The sequence below is a fragment of the Vulpes lagopus genome, chromosome X (assembly GCF_018345385.1).
Source record: "Vulpes lagopus strain Blue_001 chromosome X, ASM1834538v1, whole genome shotgun sequence".
Classification (NCBI taxonomy): Eukaryota; Metazoa; Chordata; class Mammalia; order Carnivora; family Canidae; genus Vulpes; species Vulpes lagopus.
In genome coordinates this window covers 55,972,895-55,990,878 of record NC_054848.1, presented here as the reverse complement: position 1 = coordinate 55,990,878, position 17,984 = coordinate 55,972,895, and the positions used below count along the sequence as shown (strand labels likewise).

Here is a 17,984-nt window from a genome sequence, read left to right as displayed (position 1 = left end):
GGTTTTTTTTCTTTTCCTTGTTGGAAAGCAGTGGAGCTCAGTATAGATGGACAAAGGAATTCCCCAAAGGAATAAAAACTTAGGCTTAAATGATCTGTTCCTTTAACGAGCTTACTGTTATCCCAGAGAACAAGTTCTTTGTAGGTGGTCTACTCTGGTTAGCCCATGCACAGTAGAATTAACATTTGAAATTAGCATTTGAGGAGCTATGAAAAATGATTTACAATGGAGTATTATAATATTTCCCTCATAAAAGACAGGAGGCAAAAATATTAAGGTTTTTTTCACTTCTAGGATCTTTAAATTTTTCTTTGGGTCAGCAGTCTTTGAGGGGGAAGAAAGGTTTCTTTCAAATTGAGCTATAGAATATAAGCCATAGGACTCAAGGTAAACAGGTCAAGAACCAAATACAGATAAATTCTTACTTTAATAAACTACTACTAGGAACCCTAGTTCAGTAGAATAAGATTATTTCTTTGGTTGGGTTGATAGCTCTTACCAGCAAAGTTTTGCATATATGGATATAAAGATTGCTATTGAATGAAAAGTCCTGTTTAATAGAGCCTTTCAAAAGAAAATAGAGCCTTTCATTATTTCTATTCATTGTGAAGTCTGTTTAACAATGTATTTTTCTTTCAGTAAAATATTTATGCGGTGTCTGTACTTAATTATCTTATCAAGTTAATAGTTGAATATTCTTAATAAAATGTTTTTTTTTCCAAAATGTTGAACTGTCATCTTCAGTCTGTTTTGTATCCATACTCATTCTAAGCACCATATATATATAGCTTTCTTATGAGGTATACACTAATTGGATATTTAGTAAAGGATATTTTCTGGCTGTTAGGGCTATACAATAATAGGATAAAAACTGAGAAGTTTAAGTACAACCTTGAATTTCTTCTTCAAACTACACATGTCATAACAGTTCACAGTGGGCAAGTGGTTTGGTCATTTTGCAAGATTTGAGGTTTCAGAGCAGTACCCTACTATTTATCAAAACCTTTCCTGAACCAACAGCAAGGAAGTGCATGTCATTGTCCTTTTGTCCCATAGTCTTTAACTCTAAATGCTCCCAAAGTCATCATCAATACAGTGTTTTAGGTAATAGCTTAAACATTATTACGACTATCTCACATTGCATTCAGATACAGTCAGAGAGCAAAAACAAGTTAAATATAGGCAGAGCAGTATTTCCTCTTTTAGATGACAAACCTCGGAAACCAGCAGACCTCCCTTTGGTAAAACAGCCTTCCTCTCCCATCAAACTTTATGTGTATATGTGCATGTGGCCAAGAAAGGGGAGTGGGCTCTTATGTAAATTAAGAATATAACTATCATGGTCTCAAGCTCTGGTCTCAGAGCTTCTGTTTGAAGAAGGAGGTGTACCTACAAAAACAGTGTTGATATTCCTTTATCTTAGTTAAAAGAGGGTTCTACTTATAATACCAACTCTAGTAGCTACCATGAGAATTATGGGAAGCTTTTGGGAATCAGTGGCCCTTGCCCTTCCAAGTGAGTATTTTTTTTAAGATTTTTATTTATTTATTCATGAGAGACACAGACAGAGAGAGGCAGAGATATAGGGCAGAGGGAGAAGCAGGCTCCCTGCAAGGAGCCCAATAGGGACCTGATCCCAGATCCTGGGATCATGCCCTGAGCCGAAGGCAGATGCTCAACCACTGAGTCACCCAGGCATCCCCCAAGTGAGTATTGAATGACCTACGTATCTCTGACTGAAATTATCTTTTACATGAGATGGAACCTGAGGTCTTTTGGTGTTGAAAATATCCATATAAATGTTCTTTATCCAGTCTATTAAAAAAAACCCCTAAGCTCCTCCCCGCTTTTATTTTTAAAAAAATTTTTTTTTTAAATTTTTTATTTATTTATGATAGTCACAGAGAGAGAGAGAGAGGCAGAGACACAGGCGGAGGGAGAAGCAGGCTCCATGCACCGGGAGCCTGATGTGGGATTCGATCCCGGGTCTCCAGGATCGCGCCCTGGGCCAAAGGCAGGCGCCAAACCGCTGCGCCACCCAGGGATCCCTATTTTTTATAAATTAAGAGGGTGTTGCTCAATCTTAAGATGAAACCATTAAGTTGGACTAGCTGGCAAAATCAAAAAGGCTATAGCAGAGGAAAAAGCATACAGGAAGAAAGAAAAAGAAAGAAAAGGAAAAAGGGCTCATGAATCCTATAGGGAGAGGCAGTTCAGGAGCAAACTAGAAATTGAGGGGCAAATGAAAATTAGAGCATCTTTTAAGTGGACCAGCAATAAGAGGTCATTTATTTTTCAAAGGTTAGGAGTGAGCCAGAAGATCAGTGGGCTCATGGAGCATAAAGGATTAAAGGGAGATAGATATACTGAATGACTTTTTTACATGGGTAAGCCATTCCTATGTTGACTATATCTTTTGAGGTAGGCAGATGAGGTCATAATGGAAAATGGACAAGAGACTCTCCTTCTAAGCAAGAAACTACAAGTAGTCGTAAACAATGACTGGAACTATGCGATATAGTTACCAGGGCTGAACCTCTATAAATCCATTTAGTTGGCAAAGATTGTTTTGCTTTTTGTGCCTTTTCCCTTCTACTGCTCCACTAACCTAATTCCTGCTCCTCTGAATGCTCAGGGTGCTCATGCTCTAACTCTTTCAAAATCTGCTATCAAGAAAAGCTCTGTGAAAGCATACATCTATGGCAGAGTGAAGGTTAGGAGGAGAGGTTGTGGCAAAATTCCATTTTAAGGCCTATTTCTCATTGTAGAATAAAAGTATACTTCCTGTTAAGGGAATTTCGGTCAACAGATGGGAGAGATGTTTGGGTCAGGAAGCCTTCCTGGCACCCTTGGAATTAGAGGTGTCTTCATGTAACACCCTTACCAGACCTGACTTCTGAAAGAAATCAAAGGGGAAAATTATCATACGTCTAATGAAAACCTGGAACCTGTTATTCTGGATGATCACTGTGTAGACTGGCGGTGCGCCAATCACACCACCAATAATCAGTGCTGGCCTCCTGTATACTAGGGTGGGGGGGTGGCAACATGGTTTCTGTAAAGAGAAATCATATGTGATCTTCCAGGGATCTTTTCCTTGGGGCTAAACTCACTTTTTAAAAGCTTCTAATTAAGTCTGATACCAAGGCTATATTGAAACAGTAATTACTATGGGATTAAAATTTTTTGTCACATAGTAGGAACTGGTTTAGAGAGACAGAAAAAAATATAAGGGAGAAACAGACATTATTCTCAGGGAAGAAGGGTGAGTAATAGATTTCCTTGGGAGAAAGCAAACTATCCAGGTTTGAAGATAATACTCAGCTTTTCTGGGCAGTGAAATGCCAAGTTGATGGAGGATAAAGGTATATCTCAGGAGGTTTTATGATCGGCAGATGGCTTTAATAGGGGCATGTGTAAGGTAATCTATTTAGGGAAGGCCAAATACTACAAACTATCCCTGCAGGATGATGGGTGCTGACTTTTCAAATATGGCCCAGGAAAAAGCTCTAGGAAACCCTGTGGACAGAGCACTGAAGAGAAAAACTGAGTTTCTTGCTATGGTAAAAAAAGGACAGCAAAATATTGAGTACTCTCAAGAAGGGGATTAAAAGAAAAATAGAATAATTCTCCTTTTACACAGAACCACAGGATACCTTCATTGATAAAGTTACATAAGCAGCTCTGATCTGCACATCTCAAGAAGGACAGAACAGAGCCTGAGGGGAACAAAGAGAGGCAATTAAAACCATCAATGGCAGGCTCCAAAAATAAAGGCCTTTTCAGTCTGACAAGACGGAGGTAGCCAGGGGACATGATCAAAATCATGAAGAGGCTAGAGCTGCTGCTTGATGACTTGGCTTGCCAAATCTCTTGAGCTAAGAGGCATCTTTAAAGCATAAAGTTTTTATTTTTAATACTTCTGCCAGTGATGATGGCCAGTGCCGGCTCCTTTAGGAAGTACCTGTTTCTACCAGAGGTTGGGAGAAATCTGAGCTTAGTGGAGTAGGAATCAAAAGCACCTAAATTCCCATTACTTACCTTAAGTAATGTTGATTTGCTGACTTCTAATCAGATTTATTTTCTCTACTGCCAATGTCAGCAGTGAATTTGTGCCTGACCAATCTCAATTTTTATGAGTATGTGTTTACCCTCCCCCCAACCTACCCCATTCTGTAGGGCTTTGCAGCCCCAATGGTCTACACATCGGCATCACACTGTCTTCCTACAAGTGGCTGTAATTCAATCCTTAACCATAGTATAAAAGAACATATTTCTGACCCCAATTTTAACACAAAAGATAGAACTCAAGAACTCATAATGAAGAACTTTCTAAAATTCACACCAGTGGATAGAAGATCTCCATAATGGGAAACTGAAATGAACCCTAATGAAATGACATACATGCAGGTTTTAGCTAAGAAAGTAGCAGACTAGGTATAACCAAAGACAGCTTAGAAGCTCTGCTCTTGAGATGACCTTAATCATATGGGGGAGCAGGTAGGATCAAACCAACAGTGTGGCTCTGTTTCAAATACTTAGCTCTCCTAAACAAGGGATGGCAACCTATAGAGTAAGTATAATGAGCAGTGTACCAAAGCTATATAGGTATACAGTGGCTTTTTTTTTTCTAAAAATTTCTTTGAAAACAAGAATCCTATAAGATTGGGGGGCCATTTCATCCTCCAGAAATGCCATCTTCTCCTTACTGACTCAGTGTTACTGCCATACCTTTCACAGATGTGGTAGTACTTCTCATCCTGTATGCCGTCCTGAATGGGCACATTTACACTGTAGTACCGTCCCTTCCCTAAGCCGACATCAGACACATCACCAGTTCCTGTGAAAGAGACGAGTACCATGAACAGTTTTAAGAACACGAGCATTTGAAAACTTGAAGGATTCTTTGATAGGAATTCAGAACAGTAAAAGGTCAAGTAGAACGGTCCTAGATTAGTGATGATTTTCTATGGGAAAGAAATTAAGAAAAATAATATAGAGCAGTAACTATTGTAAACAATGTTGGGGAAAGAGGAAAACTGTAAGAAATTGGAAAAATCTTAAGTTTCTACTTTTCCAGATCAAATTAAAAAAAAAAAAAACAGAAAAAGATGAACTCTTTTGCTCGACTTTTCATATGTCTTGGATTGATATAATATTAATATATCATTGCACTCATCTGAGGAGTTACACGGGTTATGGGATAGGATAATAAGTATAAGTGAGCTGTTGGTTGACAGTCCATGGAAGTCATTTGGAAAAAAGAAACAGTATTGCATTCCTCCTATCATTGTCACTTGAAATGGCTTGTGTTAACATTTTGCATAGACTAGCACCAGTAAAGAACCAACAGCATGGAAATATTCAAATATGAAACATAAATAATGTATAGAAGAAACACAGTATTTCTTCTTCAAATGTAATACTGAGCACACAGGTTACTTGCCTGGGAAAAACCCCGGGGAGAATTTGTGCAGGGACACTGTCATGACTTTGGAGGTGAAACTGAAGGCATCTTCTACACCTACCAGAGAGAAAAAAAAGCAGAATAATCACTTTACATATGCAACTATTTTCAACAACTGAAATGCTAGGAAGCAGCTGTGGGAAGAGAGGATAGCCATAATAAAGCTAACAAACTAAGGAATAAAAGGAACAAAACCCTCTAGCCTTTGATATCTGTTGTTACAGGATGAGGTAGAACTTGGGCCCCAAGTGAAGTTTTAGGGTTCTTTTTCAAATTCATGGCAAGTTATAACTGGACTTGCTCTTTCCAAGCAATGGGATGTCCAGGCTCTGTCAGACAACCTCTTCTAAAAGGTGTGGAGGGCTTGAGCTCAGAATCGAAGCATTATTAACAGAGCTGTATAGAGGAAACTGGCACCACCTTAGAAGTTTTGTTTTGTTTCAGTAGTTCTAGTTAAATTCTTAGGATTTTTTTTCAAAGAAGTACAACGTGGCAATCCTTTGAAAAATATGACCAATACAAACATTAGGCACCATGTAGTGAAAACCTAATTACAAAGTGCTTCTCTATGATATAGATTTGGTTATAAATGCAGTTGATCCAAAGCTTAAGCAGCTTATACTACATCTTTCCTGCTAAAACATGGAAGGCTAATAGTCCTAGCCTCATCGCTTAATAGTACCTTTATAGCAAAGTTTTAAAGCTTGAAGAAAGATGGCTGGGGGGTGGTGCTTTTCTAGAGAGGAATCTCCTTTCCATTTAAACAGAGGCAGAGGGCTCCCTGGGTGGCGCAGTGGTTTGGCGCTTGCCTTTGGCCCAGGGCGCGATCCTGGAGACCCGGGATCGAATCCCGCATCAGGCTCCCGGTGCATGGAGCCTGCTTCTCCCTCTGCCTGTGTCTCTGCCTCTCTCTCTCTCTCTCTCTCTCTCTCTCTCTCTCTCTCTCTGTGACTATCATAAAAAAAAAAAATTAAACAGAGGCAGAAAATGAATAGAAGCCTGGGAGATGGAAGATGCAACTGTAATGAGCCACTACTCATTCAGATAAATGCCCTGTTCACCTCCACACCTTTTCTCCCAGAATCACATACTGTCTGTCATACTATATTCATATAGTCCATCTGTAAAATGGAAGGACTATTAGCAAATTCATGTACTATCCTCTTTTATACTTCAAATAAAGAAATTGTCTCTGTGTTTACTTAATGCTTTCAGTCTTCATTAGAGGCCAAAAGAGACCTTAGAAAAATATTAACTGTATTTGTATATCACAGGTATGTTTGAATTTCCCAAGCCATATGTTTTGCCCTAGGGAGGTAGTTAAAACCAGTTAAAGGCTACAGGCACAAGGCATTAAGTAAACAAAATAAAACATATTAAAATCACATTTTAACTTAGAAACTGAAGTATAAACAAGGAAAATTCATAAAAATCCTGATTATTTCTTGATCCAGAAAGGTGGTACCAATTTATATTTCTATCAGTGGTGTATGAGGATTCTCATTTTCTCACACCCTAACTAGCAATGGGGTGTTATTATTTTTTTTAAACTTAGGCAGAAAAAAAATGATCTTCTTTAGTTTGTGTTTCTCTTAGTGTTAGTGTTGAGTACCTTTTCATATGTTTAGTAGCTATTTGTATCTCCTCTCATGGAAAGTGCTATTAGATATTGCTAGCAAATCATACTTTAAAAGAGGACATAGACAGGGGGAGGGTAGGGCTTTGTGTAAAAGACAACAGTGGTTAGGTAAACAAAAAAGATGAAAGAAAGTGAAGACTGGCTAAGAGTGCTGGTGAAGCCACCACAGGATGCTAGTTATGGAATCATGGGAGATTTAAAATTAACCAAATGTGTAAGAGTTTGGAGGCAGGGCAGAGGTCACTGGAAGGGAGGTGCTGAAGAGGGGAAATAAACTGAAATGAAACACACCATAAAAGTTGGCTAAAACAGGAAACTCTAAATGGTGTAGAAATAACATTGCAAATGGAAAGGACGGTTTCAGGTGACAGTCATTTCATTCTTAAGTGGTTCAACAGAGTTGATTCTATTTTTGAGCTCTGATACTAAATAGTTTGAATTTCATAATCATTCATTCAACAAATATTTTACTGAACCACTGCTATATGCATAGTTCTGTTTGTTAAGCCACTGTGCAGGACAGAAAGAAGTAAGCAACTTGACCTCTGCTCCGAAGGAACTGAAAGTTTCTATGGGAGGAAAAGACACTGGACACATTAAAGATTTAACTAACAATATATAATTAAGTATCAAATCAGCGATATAAACAATACAGGACTTGAGGAGGGGAAAGAACACTTGGGCTGGAGTCCTCAGGGCAAATGTGTTACTGTTGGAATCTGAGCTCCTGGGTAGAACTTAGAGGAAAAAGCAAAACTACATTAGGAAAGAGTAATGCAAAGTCAGGGGGGTGGAAAAACTGAGACAGGTCTGGGGATCACTGAGTAGAGTAGTTGGGAGAGCAGGTAGTGAGCAAGAATACTGGAGAGAGGAGGGCAAAGAGTATGGACTCTATCTTGGAGGGCACTACTTTTTAAAGTATGGCCTGTGGGAACAGCTGGACTGTTGATAAAATGTAACTTCTTGTGTTCCATACCAGACCTACTACATCTGAGTATCTGGTGGATATGGTTCAGGGATCTGCATTTTTTAAAAAAAAGATTTTATTTATTTTTCATGATAAAGGGATAGAGAGAGGCAGAGACACACATACACAGGCAGAGGGAGAAGCAGGCTCCATGCAGGGAGCTTGATGTGGGACTCAATTCCGGGTCTCCAGGATCACACCCCAGGCTGAAGGAGGTGCTAAACCGCTGGGCCACTGGGGCTGCCCAGGAATCTGCATTTTAAAACAACCTTTCCAGGGTCACCATGCTATATATTGCAAGTTTGAGAACCAATGCTATGGGCCAAGGGTTAGCAGACTAAGTGGCTATATGGCAAATATTTCAGGCTTTACCAAGCCTACATGGTCTCTATTGCATTTTTTTCTTTATGACCTTATAATAATGTAAAAAAAAATTCGTAAATTGCTGACCATACATAAACAAACCATGGGCCAAATGTTACTCTTGTTATAGGCAATGAGGAGCCTCTGAAGGTTTTTGAGCAAGGCTGCATTTTACATTGGCTGAGTATTCAGATATTCAGTGGACGTGGGTCTCAAAGTAGTATGTTGGTGGTTTTAGCTCTTTTCCCTGTTATCTTTAGTTTTCTGTCACCATTCCATGGTAGCATCCATCTAGATGAACTCCTTAGGGAGGTTCCCTCACAACTTCTTCCTTCTTTTTCTGTTTTGGCAGGAGAGCTGAACTTAGCCTCTGAAATATACTATTCTTTTCCCCACTTATGCCTTAATTATGCTAGTTTGTCTCCAAAACTTCCTGGAAACAGGGAAGCAGCAATCACTGATGTGAGGGAGAGGGGGGAATATCCTTAATTAATTTTACTGGCTAAGTGTTCCTAGGTCAGTGGAAACATGTGTCACATAGGATTTCTTAAAGAAGCAGTATGTGGGTAACTGTCATGGAAGCTCTACATTCTAGATGGAAAGTACATAGAAAGGCCTGGGTAACATCCTTCTGGCAAAATCTTTTAAGAGGGCCTTAATGGGAGGAGGAGCAAGATGGCGGAAGAGTAGGGTCTCCAAATCACCTGTCCCCACCAAATTACCTAGAAAACCTTCAAATTATCCTGAAAATCTACGAATTCGGCCTGAGATTTAAAGAGAGAACAGCTGAAATGCTACAGTGAGAAGAATTCGCGCTTCTATCAAGGTAGGAAGACGGGGGAAAAAGAATTAAAGAAACAAAAGGCCTCCAAGGGGGAGGGGCCCCGCGAGGAGCCGGGCTGAGGCCGGGGCGAGTGTCCCCAGGACAGGAGAGCCCCGTCCCGGAGCTGCACCAATCTTCCCGGGCGGAAAGGGGCTCACAGGGAGTTGGAGCAGGACCCAGGAGGGACGGGGATGCCCTCAGGCTCCCTGGGACAGTAACAGAGTAACTGCGCCCCAGGGGAGAGTGCGCCGAGCTCCCTGAAGGGCTGCAGCCGGCTCGGCTGGACCCGGAGCAGCTCGGAGGGGCTCCAGCAGAGGAAGAGGCTCCGTGCGGAGGGGGCTGCGTGGCTCCGGGAGCAGCTCGGAGGGGCTCCAGCGGCGGCTCCGAGGAGGGGGCTGTGCGGCCGGGAGCACGAATCCAACAGCGCAGACCAGGAGCACAGGGCGCCGGGACACAGCCCAGGATCCGGCCTCCCCCCGGGACAGGCAGAGGCCAGGAGGGCCCAGGACAGCAAGGACGCTCCTGCCCCGAGCTGAGCAGATCAGTGGCCCCGCCCTGGAGCCTACAGGTCCTGCAGACCGAGAACTCTGTAGTTACTGCAGGGTCTGAATCCAGGGCTCCAGAGCTGGCTGCCGCCACTGGGGTTGTTCCTCCTGGGGCCTCACGGGTAAACAACCCCCACTGAGCCCTGCACGAGACAGGGGGCAGAGCAGCTCCCCCAAGTGCTAACACCTGAAAATCAGCACAACAGGCCCCTCCCCCAGAAGACTAGCCAGACGGACCAGTTCCAGGGGAAGTCAAGGGACTTAAAGTATACAGAATCGGAAGATACTCCCCCGTGTTTTTTTTTGTTGTTGTTGTTGTTTTTTTTTTGTTTTGTTTTGTCTTTTTTCTTTTTGATTTGTTTCCTTCCCCCACCCTTTTTTTCCTTTCTTTCTCTTTTTCGTTTTTTCTTCCTTTTTTCTTTTTTCTTTTTCTCTCTTCTTTCCTTCGTTCTCTCCTCTCTTTTTCTCCTTTTCCCAATACAACTTGCTTTTGGCCACTCTGCACTGAGCAAAATGACTAGAAGGAAAACCTCACCTCAAAAGAAAGAATCAGAAACAGTCCTCTCTCCCACAGAGTTACAAAATCTGGATTACAATTCAATGTCAGAAAGCCAATTCAGAAGCACTATTATACAGCTACTGGTGGCTCTAGAAAAAACCATAAAGGACTCAAGAGACTTCATGACTGCAGAATTTAGAGCTAATCAGGCAGAAATTAAAAATCAATTGAATGAGATGCAATCCAAACTAGAAGTCCTAACGACGAGGGTTAACGAGGTGGAAGAACGAGTGAGTGACATAGAAGACACGTTGATGGCAAAAAGGGAAACTGAGGAAAAAAGAGACAAACAATTAAAAGACCATGAAGATAGATTAAGGGAAATAAACGACAGCCTGAGGAAGAAAAACCTATGTTTAATGGGGGTTCCCGAGGGCGCCGAAAAGGGACAGAGGGCCAGAATATGTATTTGAACAAATCCTAGCTGAAAACTTTCCGAATCTGGGAAGGGATACAGGCATTCAGATCCAGGAAATAGAGAGATCCCCCCCCCAAAATAAATAAAAACCGTTCAACACCTCGACATTTAATAGTTAAGCTTGCAAATTCCAAAGATAAAGAGAAGATCCTTAAAGCAGCAAGAGACAAGAAATCCCTGACTTTTATGGGGAGGAATATTAGGGTAACAGCAGACCTCTCCACAGAGACCTGGCAGGCCAGAAAGGGCTGGCAGGATATCTTCAGGGTCCTAAATGAGAAGAACATGCAACCAAGAATACTTTATCCAGCAAGGATCTCATTCAAAATGGCAGGAGAGATAAAGAGCTTCCAAGACAGGCAGGAACTGAAAGAATATGTGACCTCCAAACCAGCTCTGCAAGAAATTTTAAGGGGGACTCTTAAAATTCCCCTTTAAGAAGAAGTTCAGTGGAAAAATCCACAAAAACAAGGACTGAATAGATATCATGGTGACACTAAACTCATATCTCTCAATAGTAACTATGAACGTGAATGGGCTTAATGACCCCATCAAAAGGCGCAGGGTTTCTGACTGGATAAGAAAGCAGGACCCATCTATTTGCTGTCTACAAGAGACTCATTTGAGACAGAAGGACACCTACAGCCTGAAAATAAAAGGTTGGAGAACATTTACCATTCAAATGGTCCTCAAAAGAAAGCAGGGGTAGCCATCCTTATATCAGATAAACTAAAATTTACCCCGAAGACTGCAGTGAGAGATGAAGAGGGACACTATATCATACTTAAAGGATCTGTCCAACAAGAGGACTTAACAATCCTCAATATATATGCCCCGAATGTGGGAGCTCCCAAATATATAAATCAATTAACAACCAAAGTGAAGAAATACTTAGATAATAATACACTTATACTTGGTGACTTCAATCTAGCGCTTTCTATACTCGATAGTTCTTCTAAGCACAACATCTCCAAAGAAACGAGAGCTTTAAAAGATACACGGGACCAGATGGATTTCACAGATATCTACAGAACTTTACATCCAATCTCAACTGAATACACATTCTTCTCAAGTGCACATGGAACTTTCTCCGGAATAGACCACATACTGGGTCACAAATCGGGTCTGAACCAATACCAAAAGATTGGGATCGTCCCCTGCATATTTTCAGACCTTAATGCCTTGAAATTAGAACTTAATCACAACAAGAAGTTTGGAAGGACCTCAAACACGTGGAGATTAAGGACCATCCTGCTAAAAGATGAAAGGGTCAACCAGGAAATTAAGGAAGAATTAAAAAGATTCATGGAAACTAATGAGAATGAAGATACAACGGTGCAAAATCTTTGGGATGCAGCAAAAGCAGCCCTAAGGGGGAAATACATCGCAATACAAGCATCCATTCAAAAACTGGAAAGAACTCAAATACAAAAGCTAACCTTACACATAAAGGAGCTAGAGAAAAAACAGCAAATAGATCCTACACCCAGGAGAAGAAGAGAATTAATAAAGATTCGAGCAGCACTCAACCAAATCGAGACCAGAAGAACTGTGGAACAGATCAACAGAACCAGGAGTTGGTTCTTTGAAAGAATTAATAAGATAGATAAACCATTAGCCAGCCTTATTAAAAAGAAGGGAGAGAAGACTCAAATTAATAAAATCATGAATGAGAAAGGAGAGATCACTACCAACACCAAGGAAATACAAACTGTTTTAAAAACATATTATGAACAGCTATATGCCAAAAAATTAGGCAATCTAGAAGAAATGGATGCATTCCTGGAAAGCCACAAACTACCAAAACTGGAACAGGAAGAAATAGGAAACCTGAACAGGCCAATAACCAGGGAGGAAATTGAAGCAGTCATCAAAAACCTCCCAAGACACAAAAGTCCAGGGCCAGATGGCTTCCCAGGGGAATTCTATCAAACGTTTAAAGAAGAAATCGTACCTATTCTCCTAAAGCTGTTTGGAAAGATAGAAAGAGATGGAGTACTTCCAAATTTGTTCTATGAGGCCAGCATCACCTTAATTCCAAAACCAGACAAAGACCCCACCAAAAAGGAGAATTACAGACCAATATCCCTGATGAACATGGATGCAAAAATTATCAACAAGATACTAGCCAATAGGATCCAACAGTACATTAAGAAAATTATTCACCATGACCAAGTAGGATTTATCCCCGGGACACAAGGCTGGTTCAACACTTGTAAAACAATCAATGTGATTCATCATATCAGCAAGAGAAAAACCAAGAACCATATGATCCTCTCATTAGATGCAGAGAAAGCATTTGACAAAATACAGCATCCATTTCTGATCAAAACTGTTCAGAGTGTAGGGATAGAGGGAACATTCCTCGACATCTTAAAAGCCATCTATGAAAAGCCCACAGCAAATAACATTCTCAATGGGGAAACACTGGGAGCCTTTCCCCTAAGATCAGGAGCAAGACAGGGATGTCCACTCTCACCATTGCTATTCAACATAGTACTAGAATTCCTAGCCTCAGCAATCAAGCAACAAAAAGAAATAAAAGGCATTCAAATTGGCAAAGAAGAAGTCAAACTCTCCCTCTTCGCCGATGACATGATACTCTACATAGAAAACCCAAAAGTCTCCACCCCAAGATTGCTAGAACTCATACAGCAATTGGGTAGCGTGGCAGGATACAAAATCAATGCCCAGAAATCAGTGGCATTTCTATACACTAACAATGAGACTGAAGAAAGAGAAATTAAGGAGTCAATCCCATTTACAATTGCACCCAAAAGCATAAGATACCTAGGAATAAACCTATCCAAAGAGGTAAAGGATCTATACCCTAAAAACTATAGAACACTTCTGAAAGAAATTGAGGAAGACACAAAAAGATGGAAAAATATTCCATGTCATGGATTAGCAGAATTAATATTGTGAAAATGTCAATGTTATCCAGGGCAATATACACGTTTAATGCAATCCCTATCAAAATACCATGGACTTTCTTCAGAGAGTTAGAACAAATTATTTTAAGATTTGTGTGGAATCAGAAAAGACCCCGAATAGCCAGGGGAATTTTAAAAAAGAAAACCATATCTGGGGGCATCACAATGCCAGATTTTCAGCTGTAGTCATCAAGACAGTGTGGTACTGGCACAAAAACAGACACATAGATCAATGGAACAGAATCGAGAACCCAGAAGTGGACCCTGACCTTTATGGTCAACTAATATTTGACAAAGGAGGAAAGACTATCCATTGGAAGAAAGTCTCTTCAATAAATGGTGCTGGGAAAATTGGACATCCACATGCAGAGGAATGAAACTAGACCACTCTCTTGCACCATACACAAAGATAAACTCAAAATGGATGAAAGATCTAAATGTGAGATAAGATTCCATCAAAATCCTAGAGGAGAACACAGGCAACACCCTTTTTGAACTCAGCCACAGTAACTTCTTGCAAGATACATCCATGAAGGCAAAAGAAACAAAAGCAAAAATGAACTATTGGGACTTCATCAAGATAAGAAGCTTTTGCACAGCAAAGGATACAGTCCACAAAACTAAAAGACAACCTACAGAATGAGAGAAGATATTTGCAAATGACCTATCAGATAAAGGGCTAATATCCAAGATCTATAAAGAACTTATTAAACTCAACACCAAAGAAACAAACAATCCAATCATGAAATGGGCAAAAGACATGAAGAGAAATCTCACAGAGGAAAACCTAGACATGGCCAACATGCACATGAGAAAATGCTCTGCATCACTTGCCATCAGGGAAATACAAATCAAAACCACAATGAGATACCATCTCACACCAGTGAGAATGGGGAAAATTAACAAGGCAGGAAACCACAAATGTTGGAGAGGATGCGGAGAAAAGGGAACCCTCTTACACTGTTGGTGGGAATGTGAACTAGTACAGCCACTCTGGAAAACTGTGTGGAGGTTCCTCAAAGAGTTAAAAATAGACCGGCCCTACGACCCAGCAATTGCACTGTTGGGGATTTATTCCAAAGATACAGATGCAATGAAATGCCGGGACACCTGCACCCCGATGTTTATAGCAGCAATGGCCACAATAGCCAAACTTTGGAAGGAGCCTCGGTGTCCATGGAAAGATGAATGGATAAAGAAGATGTGGTTTATGTATACAATGGAATATTACTCAGCCATTAGAAACGACAAATACCCACCATTTGCTTCAACGTGGAGGGAACTGTAGGGTATTATGCTGAGTGAAATAAGTCAATCGGAGAAGGACAAACATTATATGTTCTCATTCATTTGGGGAATATAAATAATAGTGAAAGGGAATATAAGGGAAGGGAGAAGAAATGTGTGGGAAATATCAGAAAGGGAGACAGAACATAAAGACTCCTAACTCTGGGAAACGAACTAGAGTTGGTAGAAGGGGAGGAGGGCGGGGGGTGGGAGTGAATGGGTGACGGGCACTGGGGGTTATTCTGTATGTTGGTAAATTGAACACCAATAAAAAATAAATTTAAAAAAAAGAGGGCATTAATGGTATGAGGGAAATCAAGGTTCTGCTGCTGTGAAAAGTTAGAGGAGATACCCTGAGTTTGTGCAGCACTACGCATTTTAGCAATTCAAAGAAAATGGCACGAATTCTGATCACTACATGAGTTGGCATCCCTATTGGTGAAAAATTCAGAATGTTATTCCATCATGTACTCATTCAATCTTAAGAGAAGCAACGAGACTGTCAGCTTGTAACTGCCAATTTCACTTATGGAAGTGGCCTGGGGGAGATTTCCGAGTACTGAGCAAACACGAGACACGATTTCCACTTCTTAACGTTCTCTACTGGAATACTTTGCTGGTGGAGGGGAAATGATAGTAACCTGGTATTTTAAACCACCTTGATCAGTATAGGAGGAATTATATCAGTTAGAAGACTCTCTCTTCTATCTACTTGAGGATTCTCAATTAGAAAAATTTCTCTTACAAAAGGCATTTCTCTTTTGACCAGTCACCTAGAAGCAGCTTTACTGACAAAAACCTTCTGTCCTAGCAGCAAAGCACCTTTGAAAGTGAAAGGCTTACCATCTCCATGGTGCAGATCCAAATCCACATAGAGAATACGGTCAAATTTCCGTCGCAATCGTAATATTCCCAGGACAGCATCATTGAGATAACAAAAACCAGATGCTTCATCTCTGTAAGAAAACAAGTTGCTACATCCAATAGCCAAAAGCGATCTAAGGGAGTCTTTACAGCCAAGGATCTAACCCTTGAGATCTATTCCCTTACAATTTCCCCTTCTTTTAAGAAAAACAAAAATCTACCTATAAAGATTAAATAGTAAATGGCTCAGAATGATCAAGGGATGAAGTGTTTTGGTAAACTACATATTCAGGTTGATTGGTAACATTTTCCAATTTAGGATCCCAGATTTTCAAAGAACTAGAATATTATATTGGACAAAATAATACTTTTTCTAATGACTCAGGAATGATTTTTTTAAAAACTTGTAGTGCCCTGGGGTCATCATGATGAACATTGATTATTACTTATAGGACTTTAAGAAAGCTAGACTCTAGAAAGGGCCTTAAAGACCATCTTGCTCAGCCAGATGCAGAAGATGATGGAAATTGGAGTCTCTGTTCTGATTCTATGACGTAACCTAGAGGTTGTTTCTTTCTCTCTTTTGAGTAAGTTTTTGTACTTGTTGCTCATAAAAGCTGCATGTAGAATGTACAAATGCATAACCTCCTGGGCAGCAAGCATGTGGTTGCCTTTTGGTAAATGTGATTATTACAATGGAGACTGAAGCAGCCTCCTCTGAAGTTATTTTGTTTCCTTCACTACAATTGTCTTCAGTGACTTCACTGATGTCTTTTAACCTTTTTACTATTGGTGATATTGTGTCACTTTAACCTCCTGTCAACATTAACCTACTCTTTTATTAAGAGTAGCCTACTCTTTTTATTAAGTTGCCATTAAGTCTTGTTGAGTAGATGTAAGAGAATTCTTTATCATCAAAAGTGTAATTTATTTTTAAGGCCTCATCCTAAATGCTTCAATCTCTTCAGCTTCCACAGACACTTTAAATATCCAGCCCATTTTTTCCCCAAGTTCTCCCTGATATTTTACTTGAAATAGAATTCTGAGCATGAGCATCATCTAAAATAGCATTTTTCAGTACTATGAGATTGTAAGATCTTTCTAGTACCTACACAGTGCATAAATGTCTTCATGAAATCTCTTTCATAATGTTTCATATTCTGAACAATACCCTGATTCATAGGCTGAATCATGAGACAGGTACATTGGTGAGCAGGAAGTTGGTAAAAAATAGCACTAAGCATTGATTTTTTTTCTAATGAACGTGAACTTAGTGATCATCTAGCAAAAAATAGCTTGGCCTCAGATATGCAACTAGGAAGAAACCAATATGATAAAAAGATTTGTCCACCCAAGAATTTTCTGTAAATAAGAGTTAAATATGTGACTTAGAAAGTTCCTAGATTCTATTTTCCAATCATGAAAAGTTTATATTTTATAAGTTTACTGTCTTAGCACATCAAGAAAGAGAAATGTCAATAACTTTTGGATAGGTGAGGTGGAACATTGAGTGTTAGGCAAAAAAAAAAAAAAAAAGGAGTATACAGTATAGGGAATATAGTCAATAATGTTCTAATAACCTTGTATGGTGACAGATTATAACTAGACTTACTGTGGGGATCATTTCGTAGTGTATAAAAATGTTGAATCACTATTATGTACACCTAAAACTAAGATGACATTGTATGTCAATTATACTTCAGTAAAAAATAAAGAAGTAAGGAGGAAGGGGAGGAGAAATACAAATCAATACAGGACATACTTTTTCCCCTCAGAGCCTACAATTAAGTTAGGGAGACAAGTCATATGCACAGAAAAACAAAACCAACCAACAAACACAGCAAACAGAAATAATATGGTATATAAAGAAGAATACCTGTCTTTAAAAACCTCCCAGCCCCTTTTTTTTCCTTTGAGATGTTATTTGTTAATGAACATCCTCCCTATGACGATAACTTGAATAATATTAATAGTGATGATGTCTGTAATCAGAAAGGCCTTTGTATGTAACATTTTCCTAATATATGCTTAAAGGAGCTCTATTCTCACCGGATTATAGAAATAAGCTCTTAGATAAATAGAATATTCCTAAATAAGGAAAATAAAGAAACTAAACTTT

At 39.8% G+C, this 17,984-nt stretch overlaps 1 protein-coding gene across 6 annotated transcripts in view; it reads right to left on the bottom strand.

The window, feature by feature from the left end:
- The window catches only part of HDAC8 (histone deacetylase 8), a 234,292-nt gene that overhangs the window by 150,560 nt on the left and 65,748 nt on the right, over nt 1–17,984 (bottom strand). For all 6 annotated transcript variants that reach the window (XM_041741098.1, XM_041741095.1, XM_041741094.1 and 3 more), the window contains exons 5-7: nt 15,845–15,957; nt 5,447–5,524; nt 4,732–4,840 (exon numbers count right to left, since the gene is read on the bottom strand). In XM_041741098.1, the coding sequence (XP_041597032.1) occupies nt 4,732–4,840; nt 5,447–5,524; nt 15,845–15,957 (300 nt within the window). The remainder of the gene's footprint in view (nt 1–4,731; nt 4,841–5,446; nt 5,525–15,844; nt 15,958–17,984) is intronic.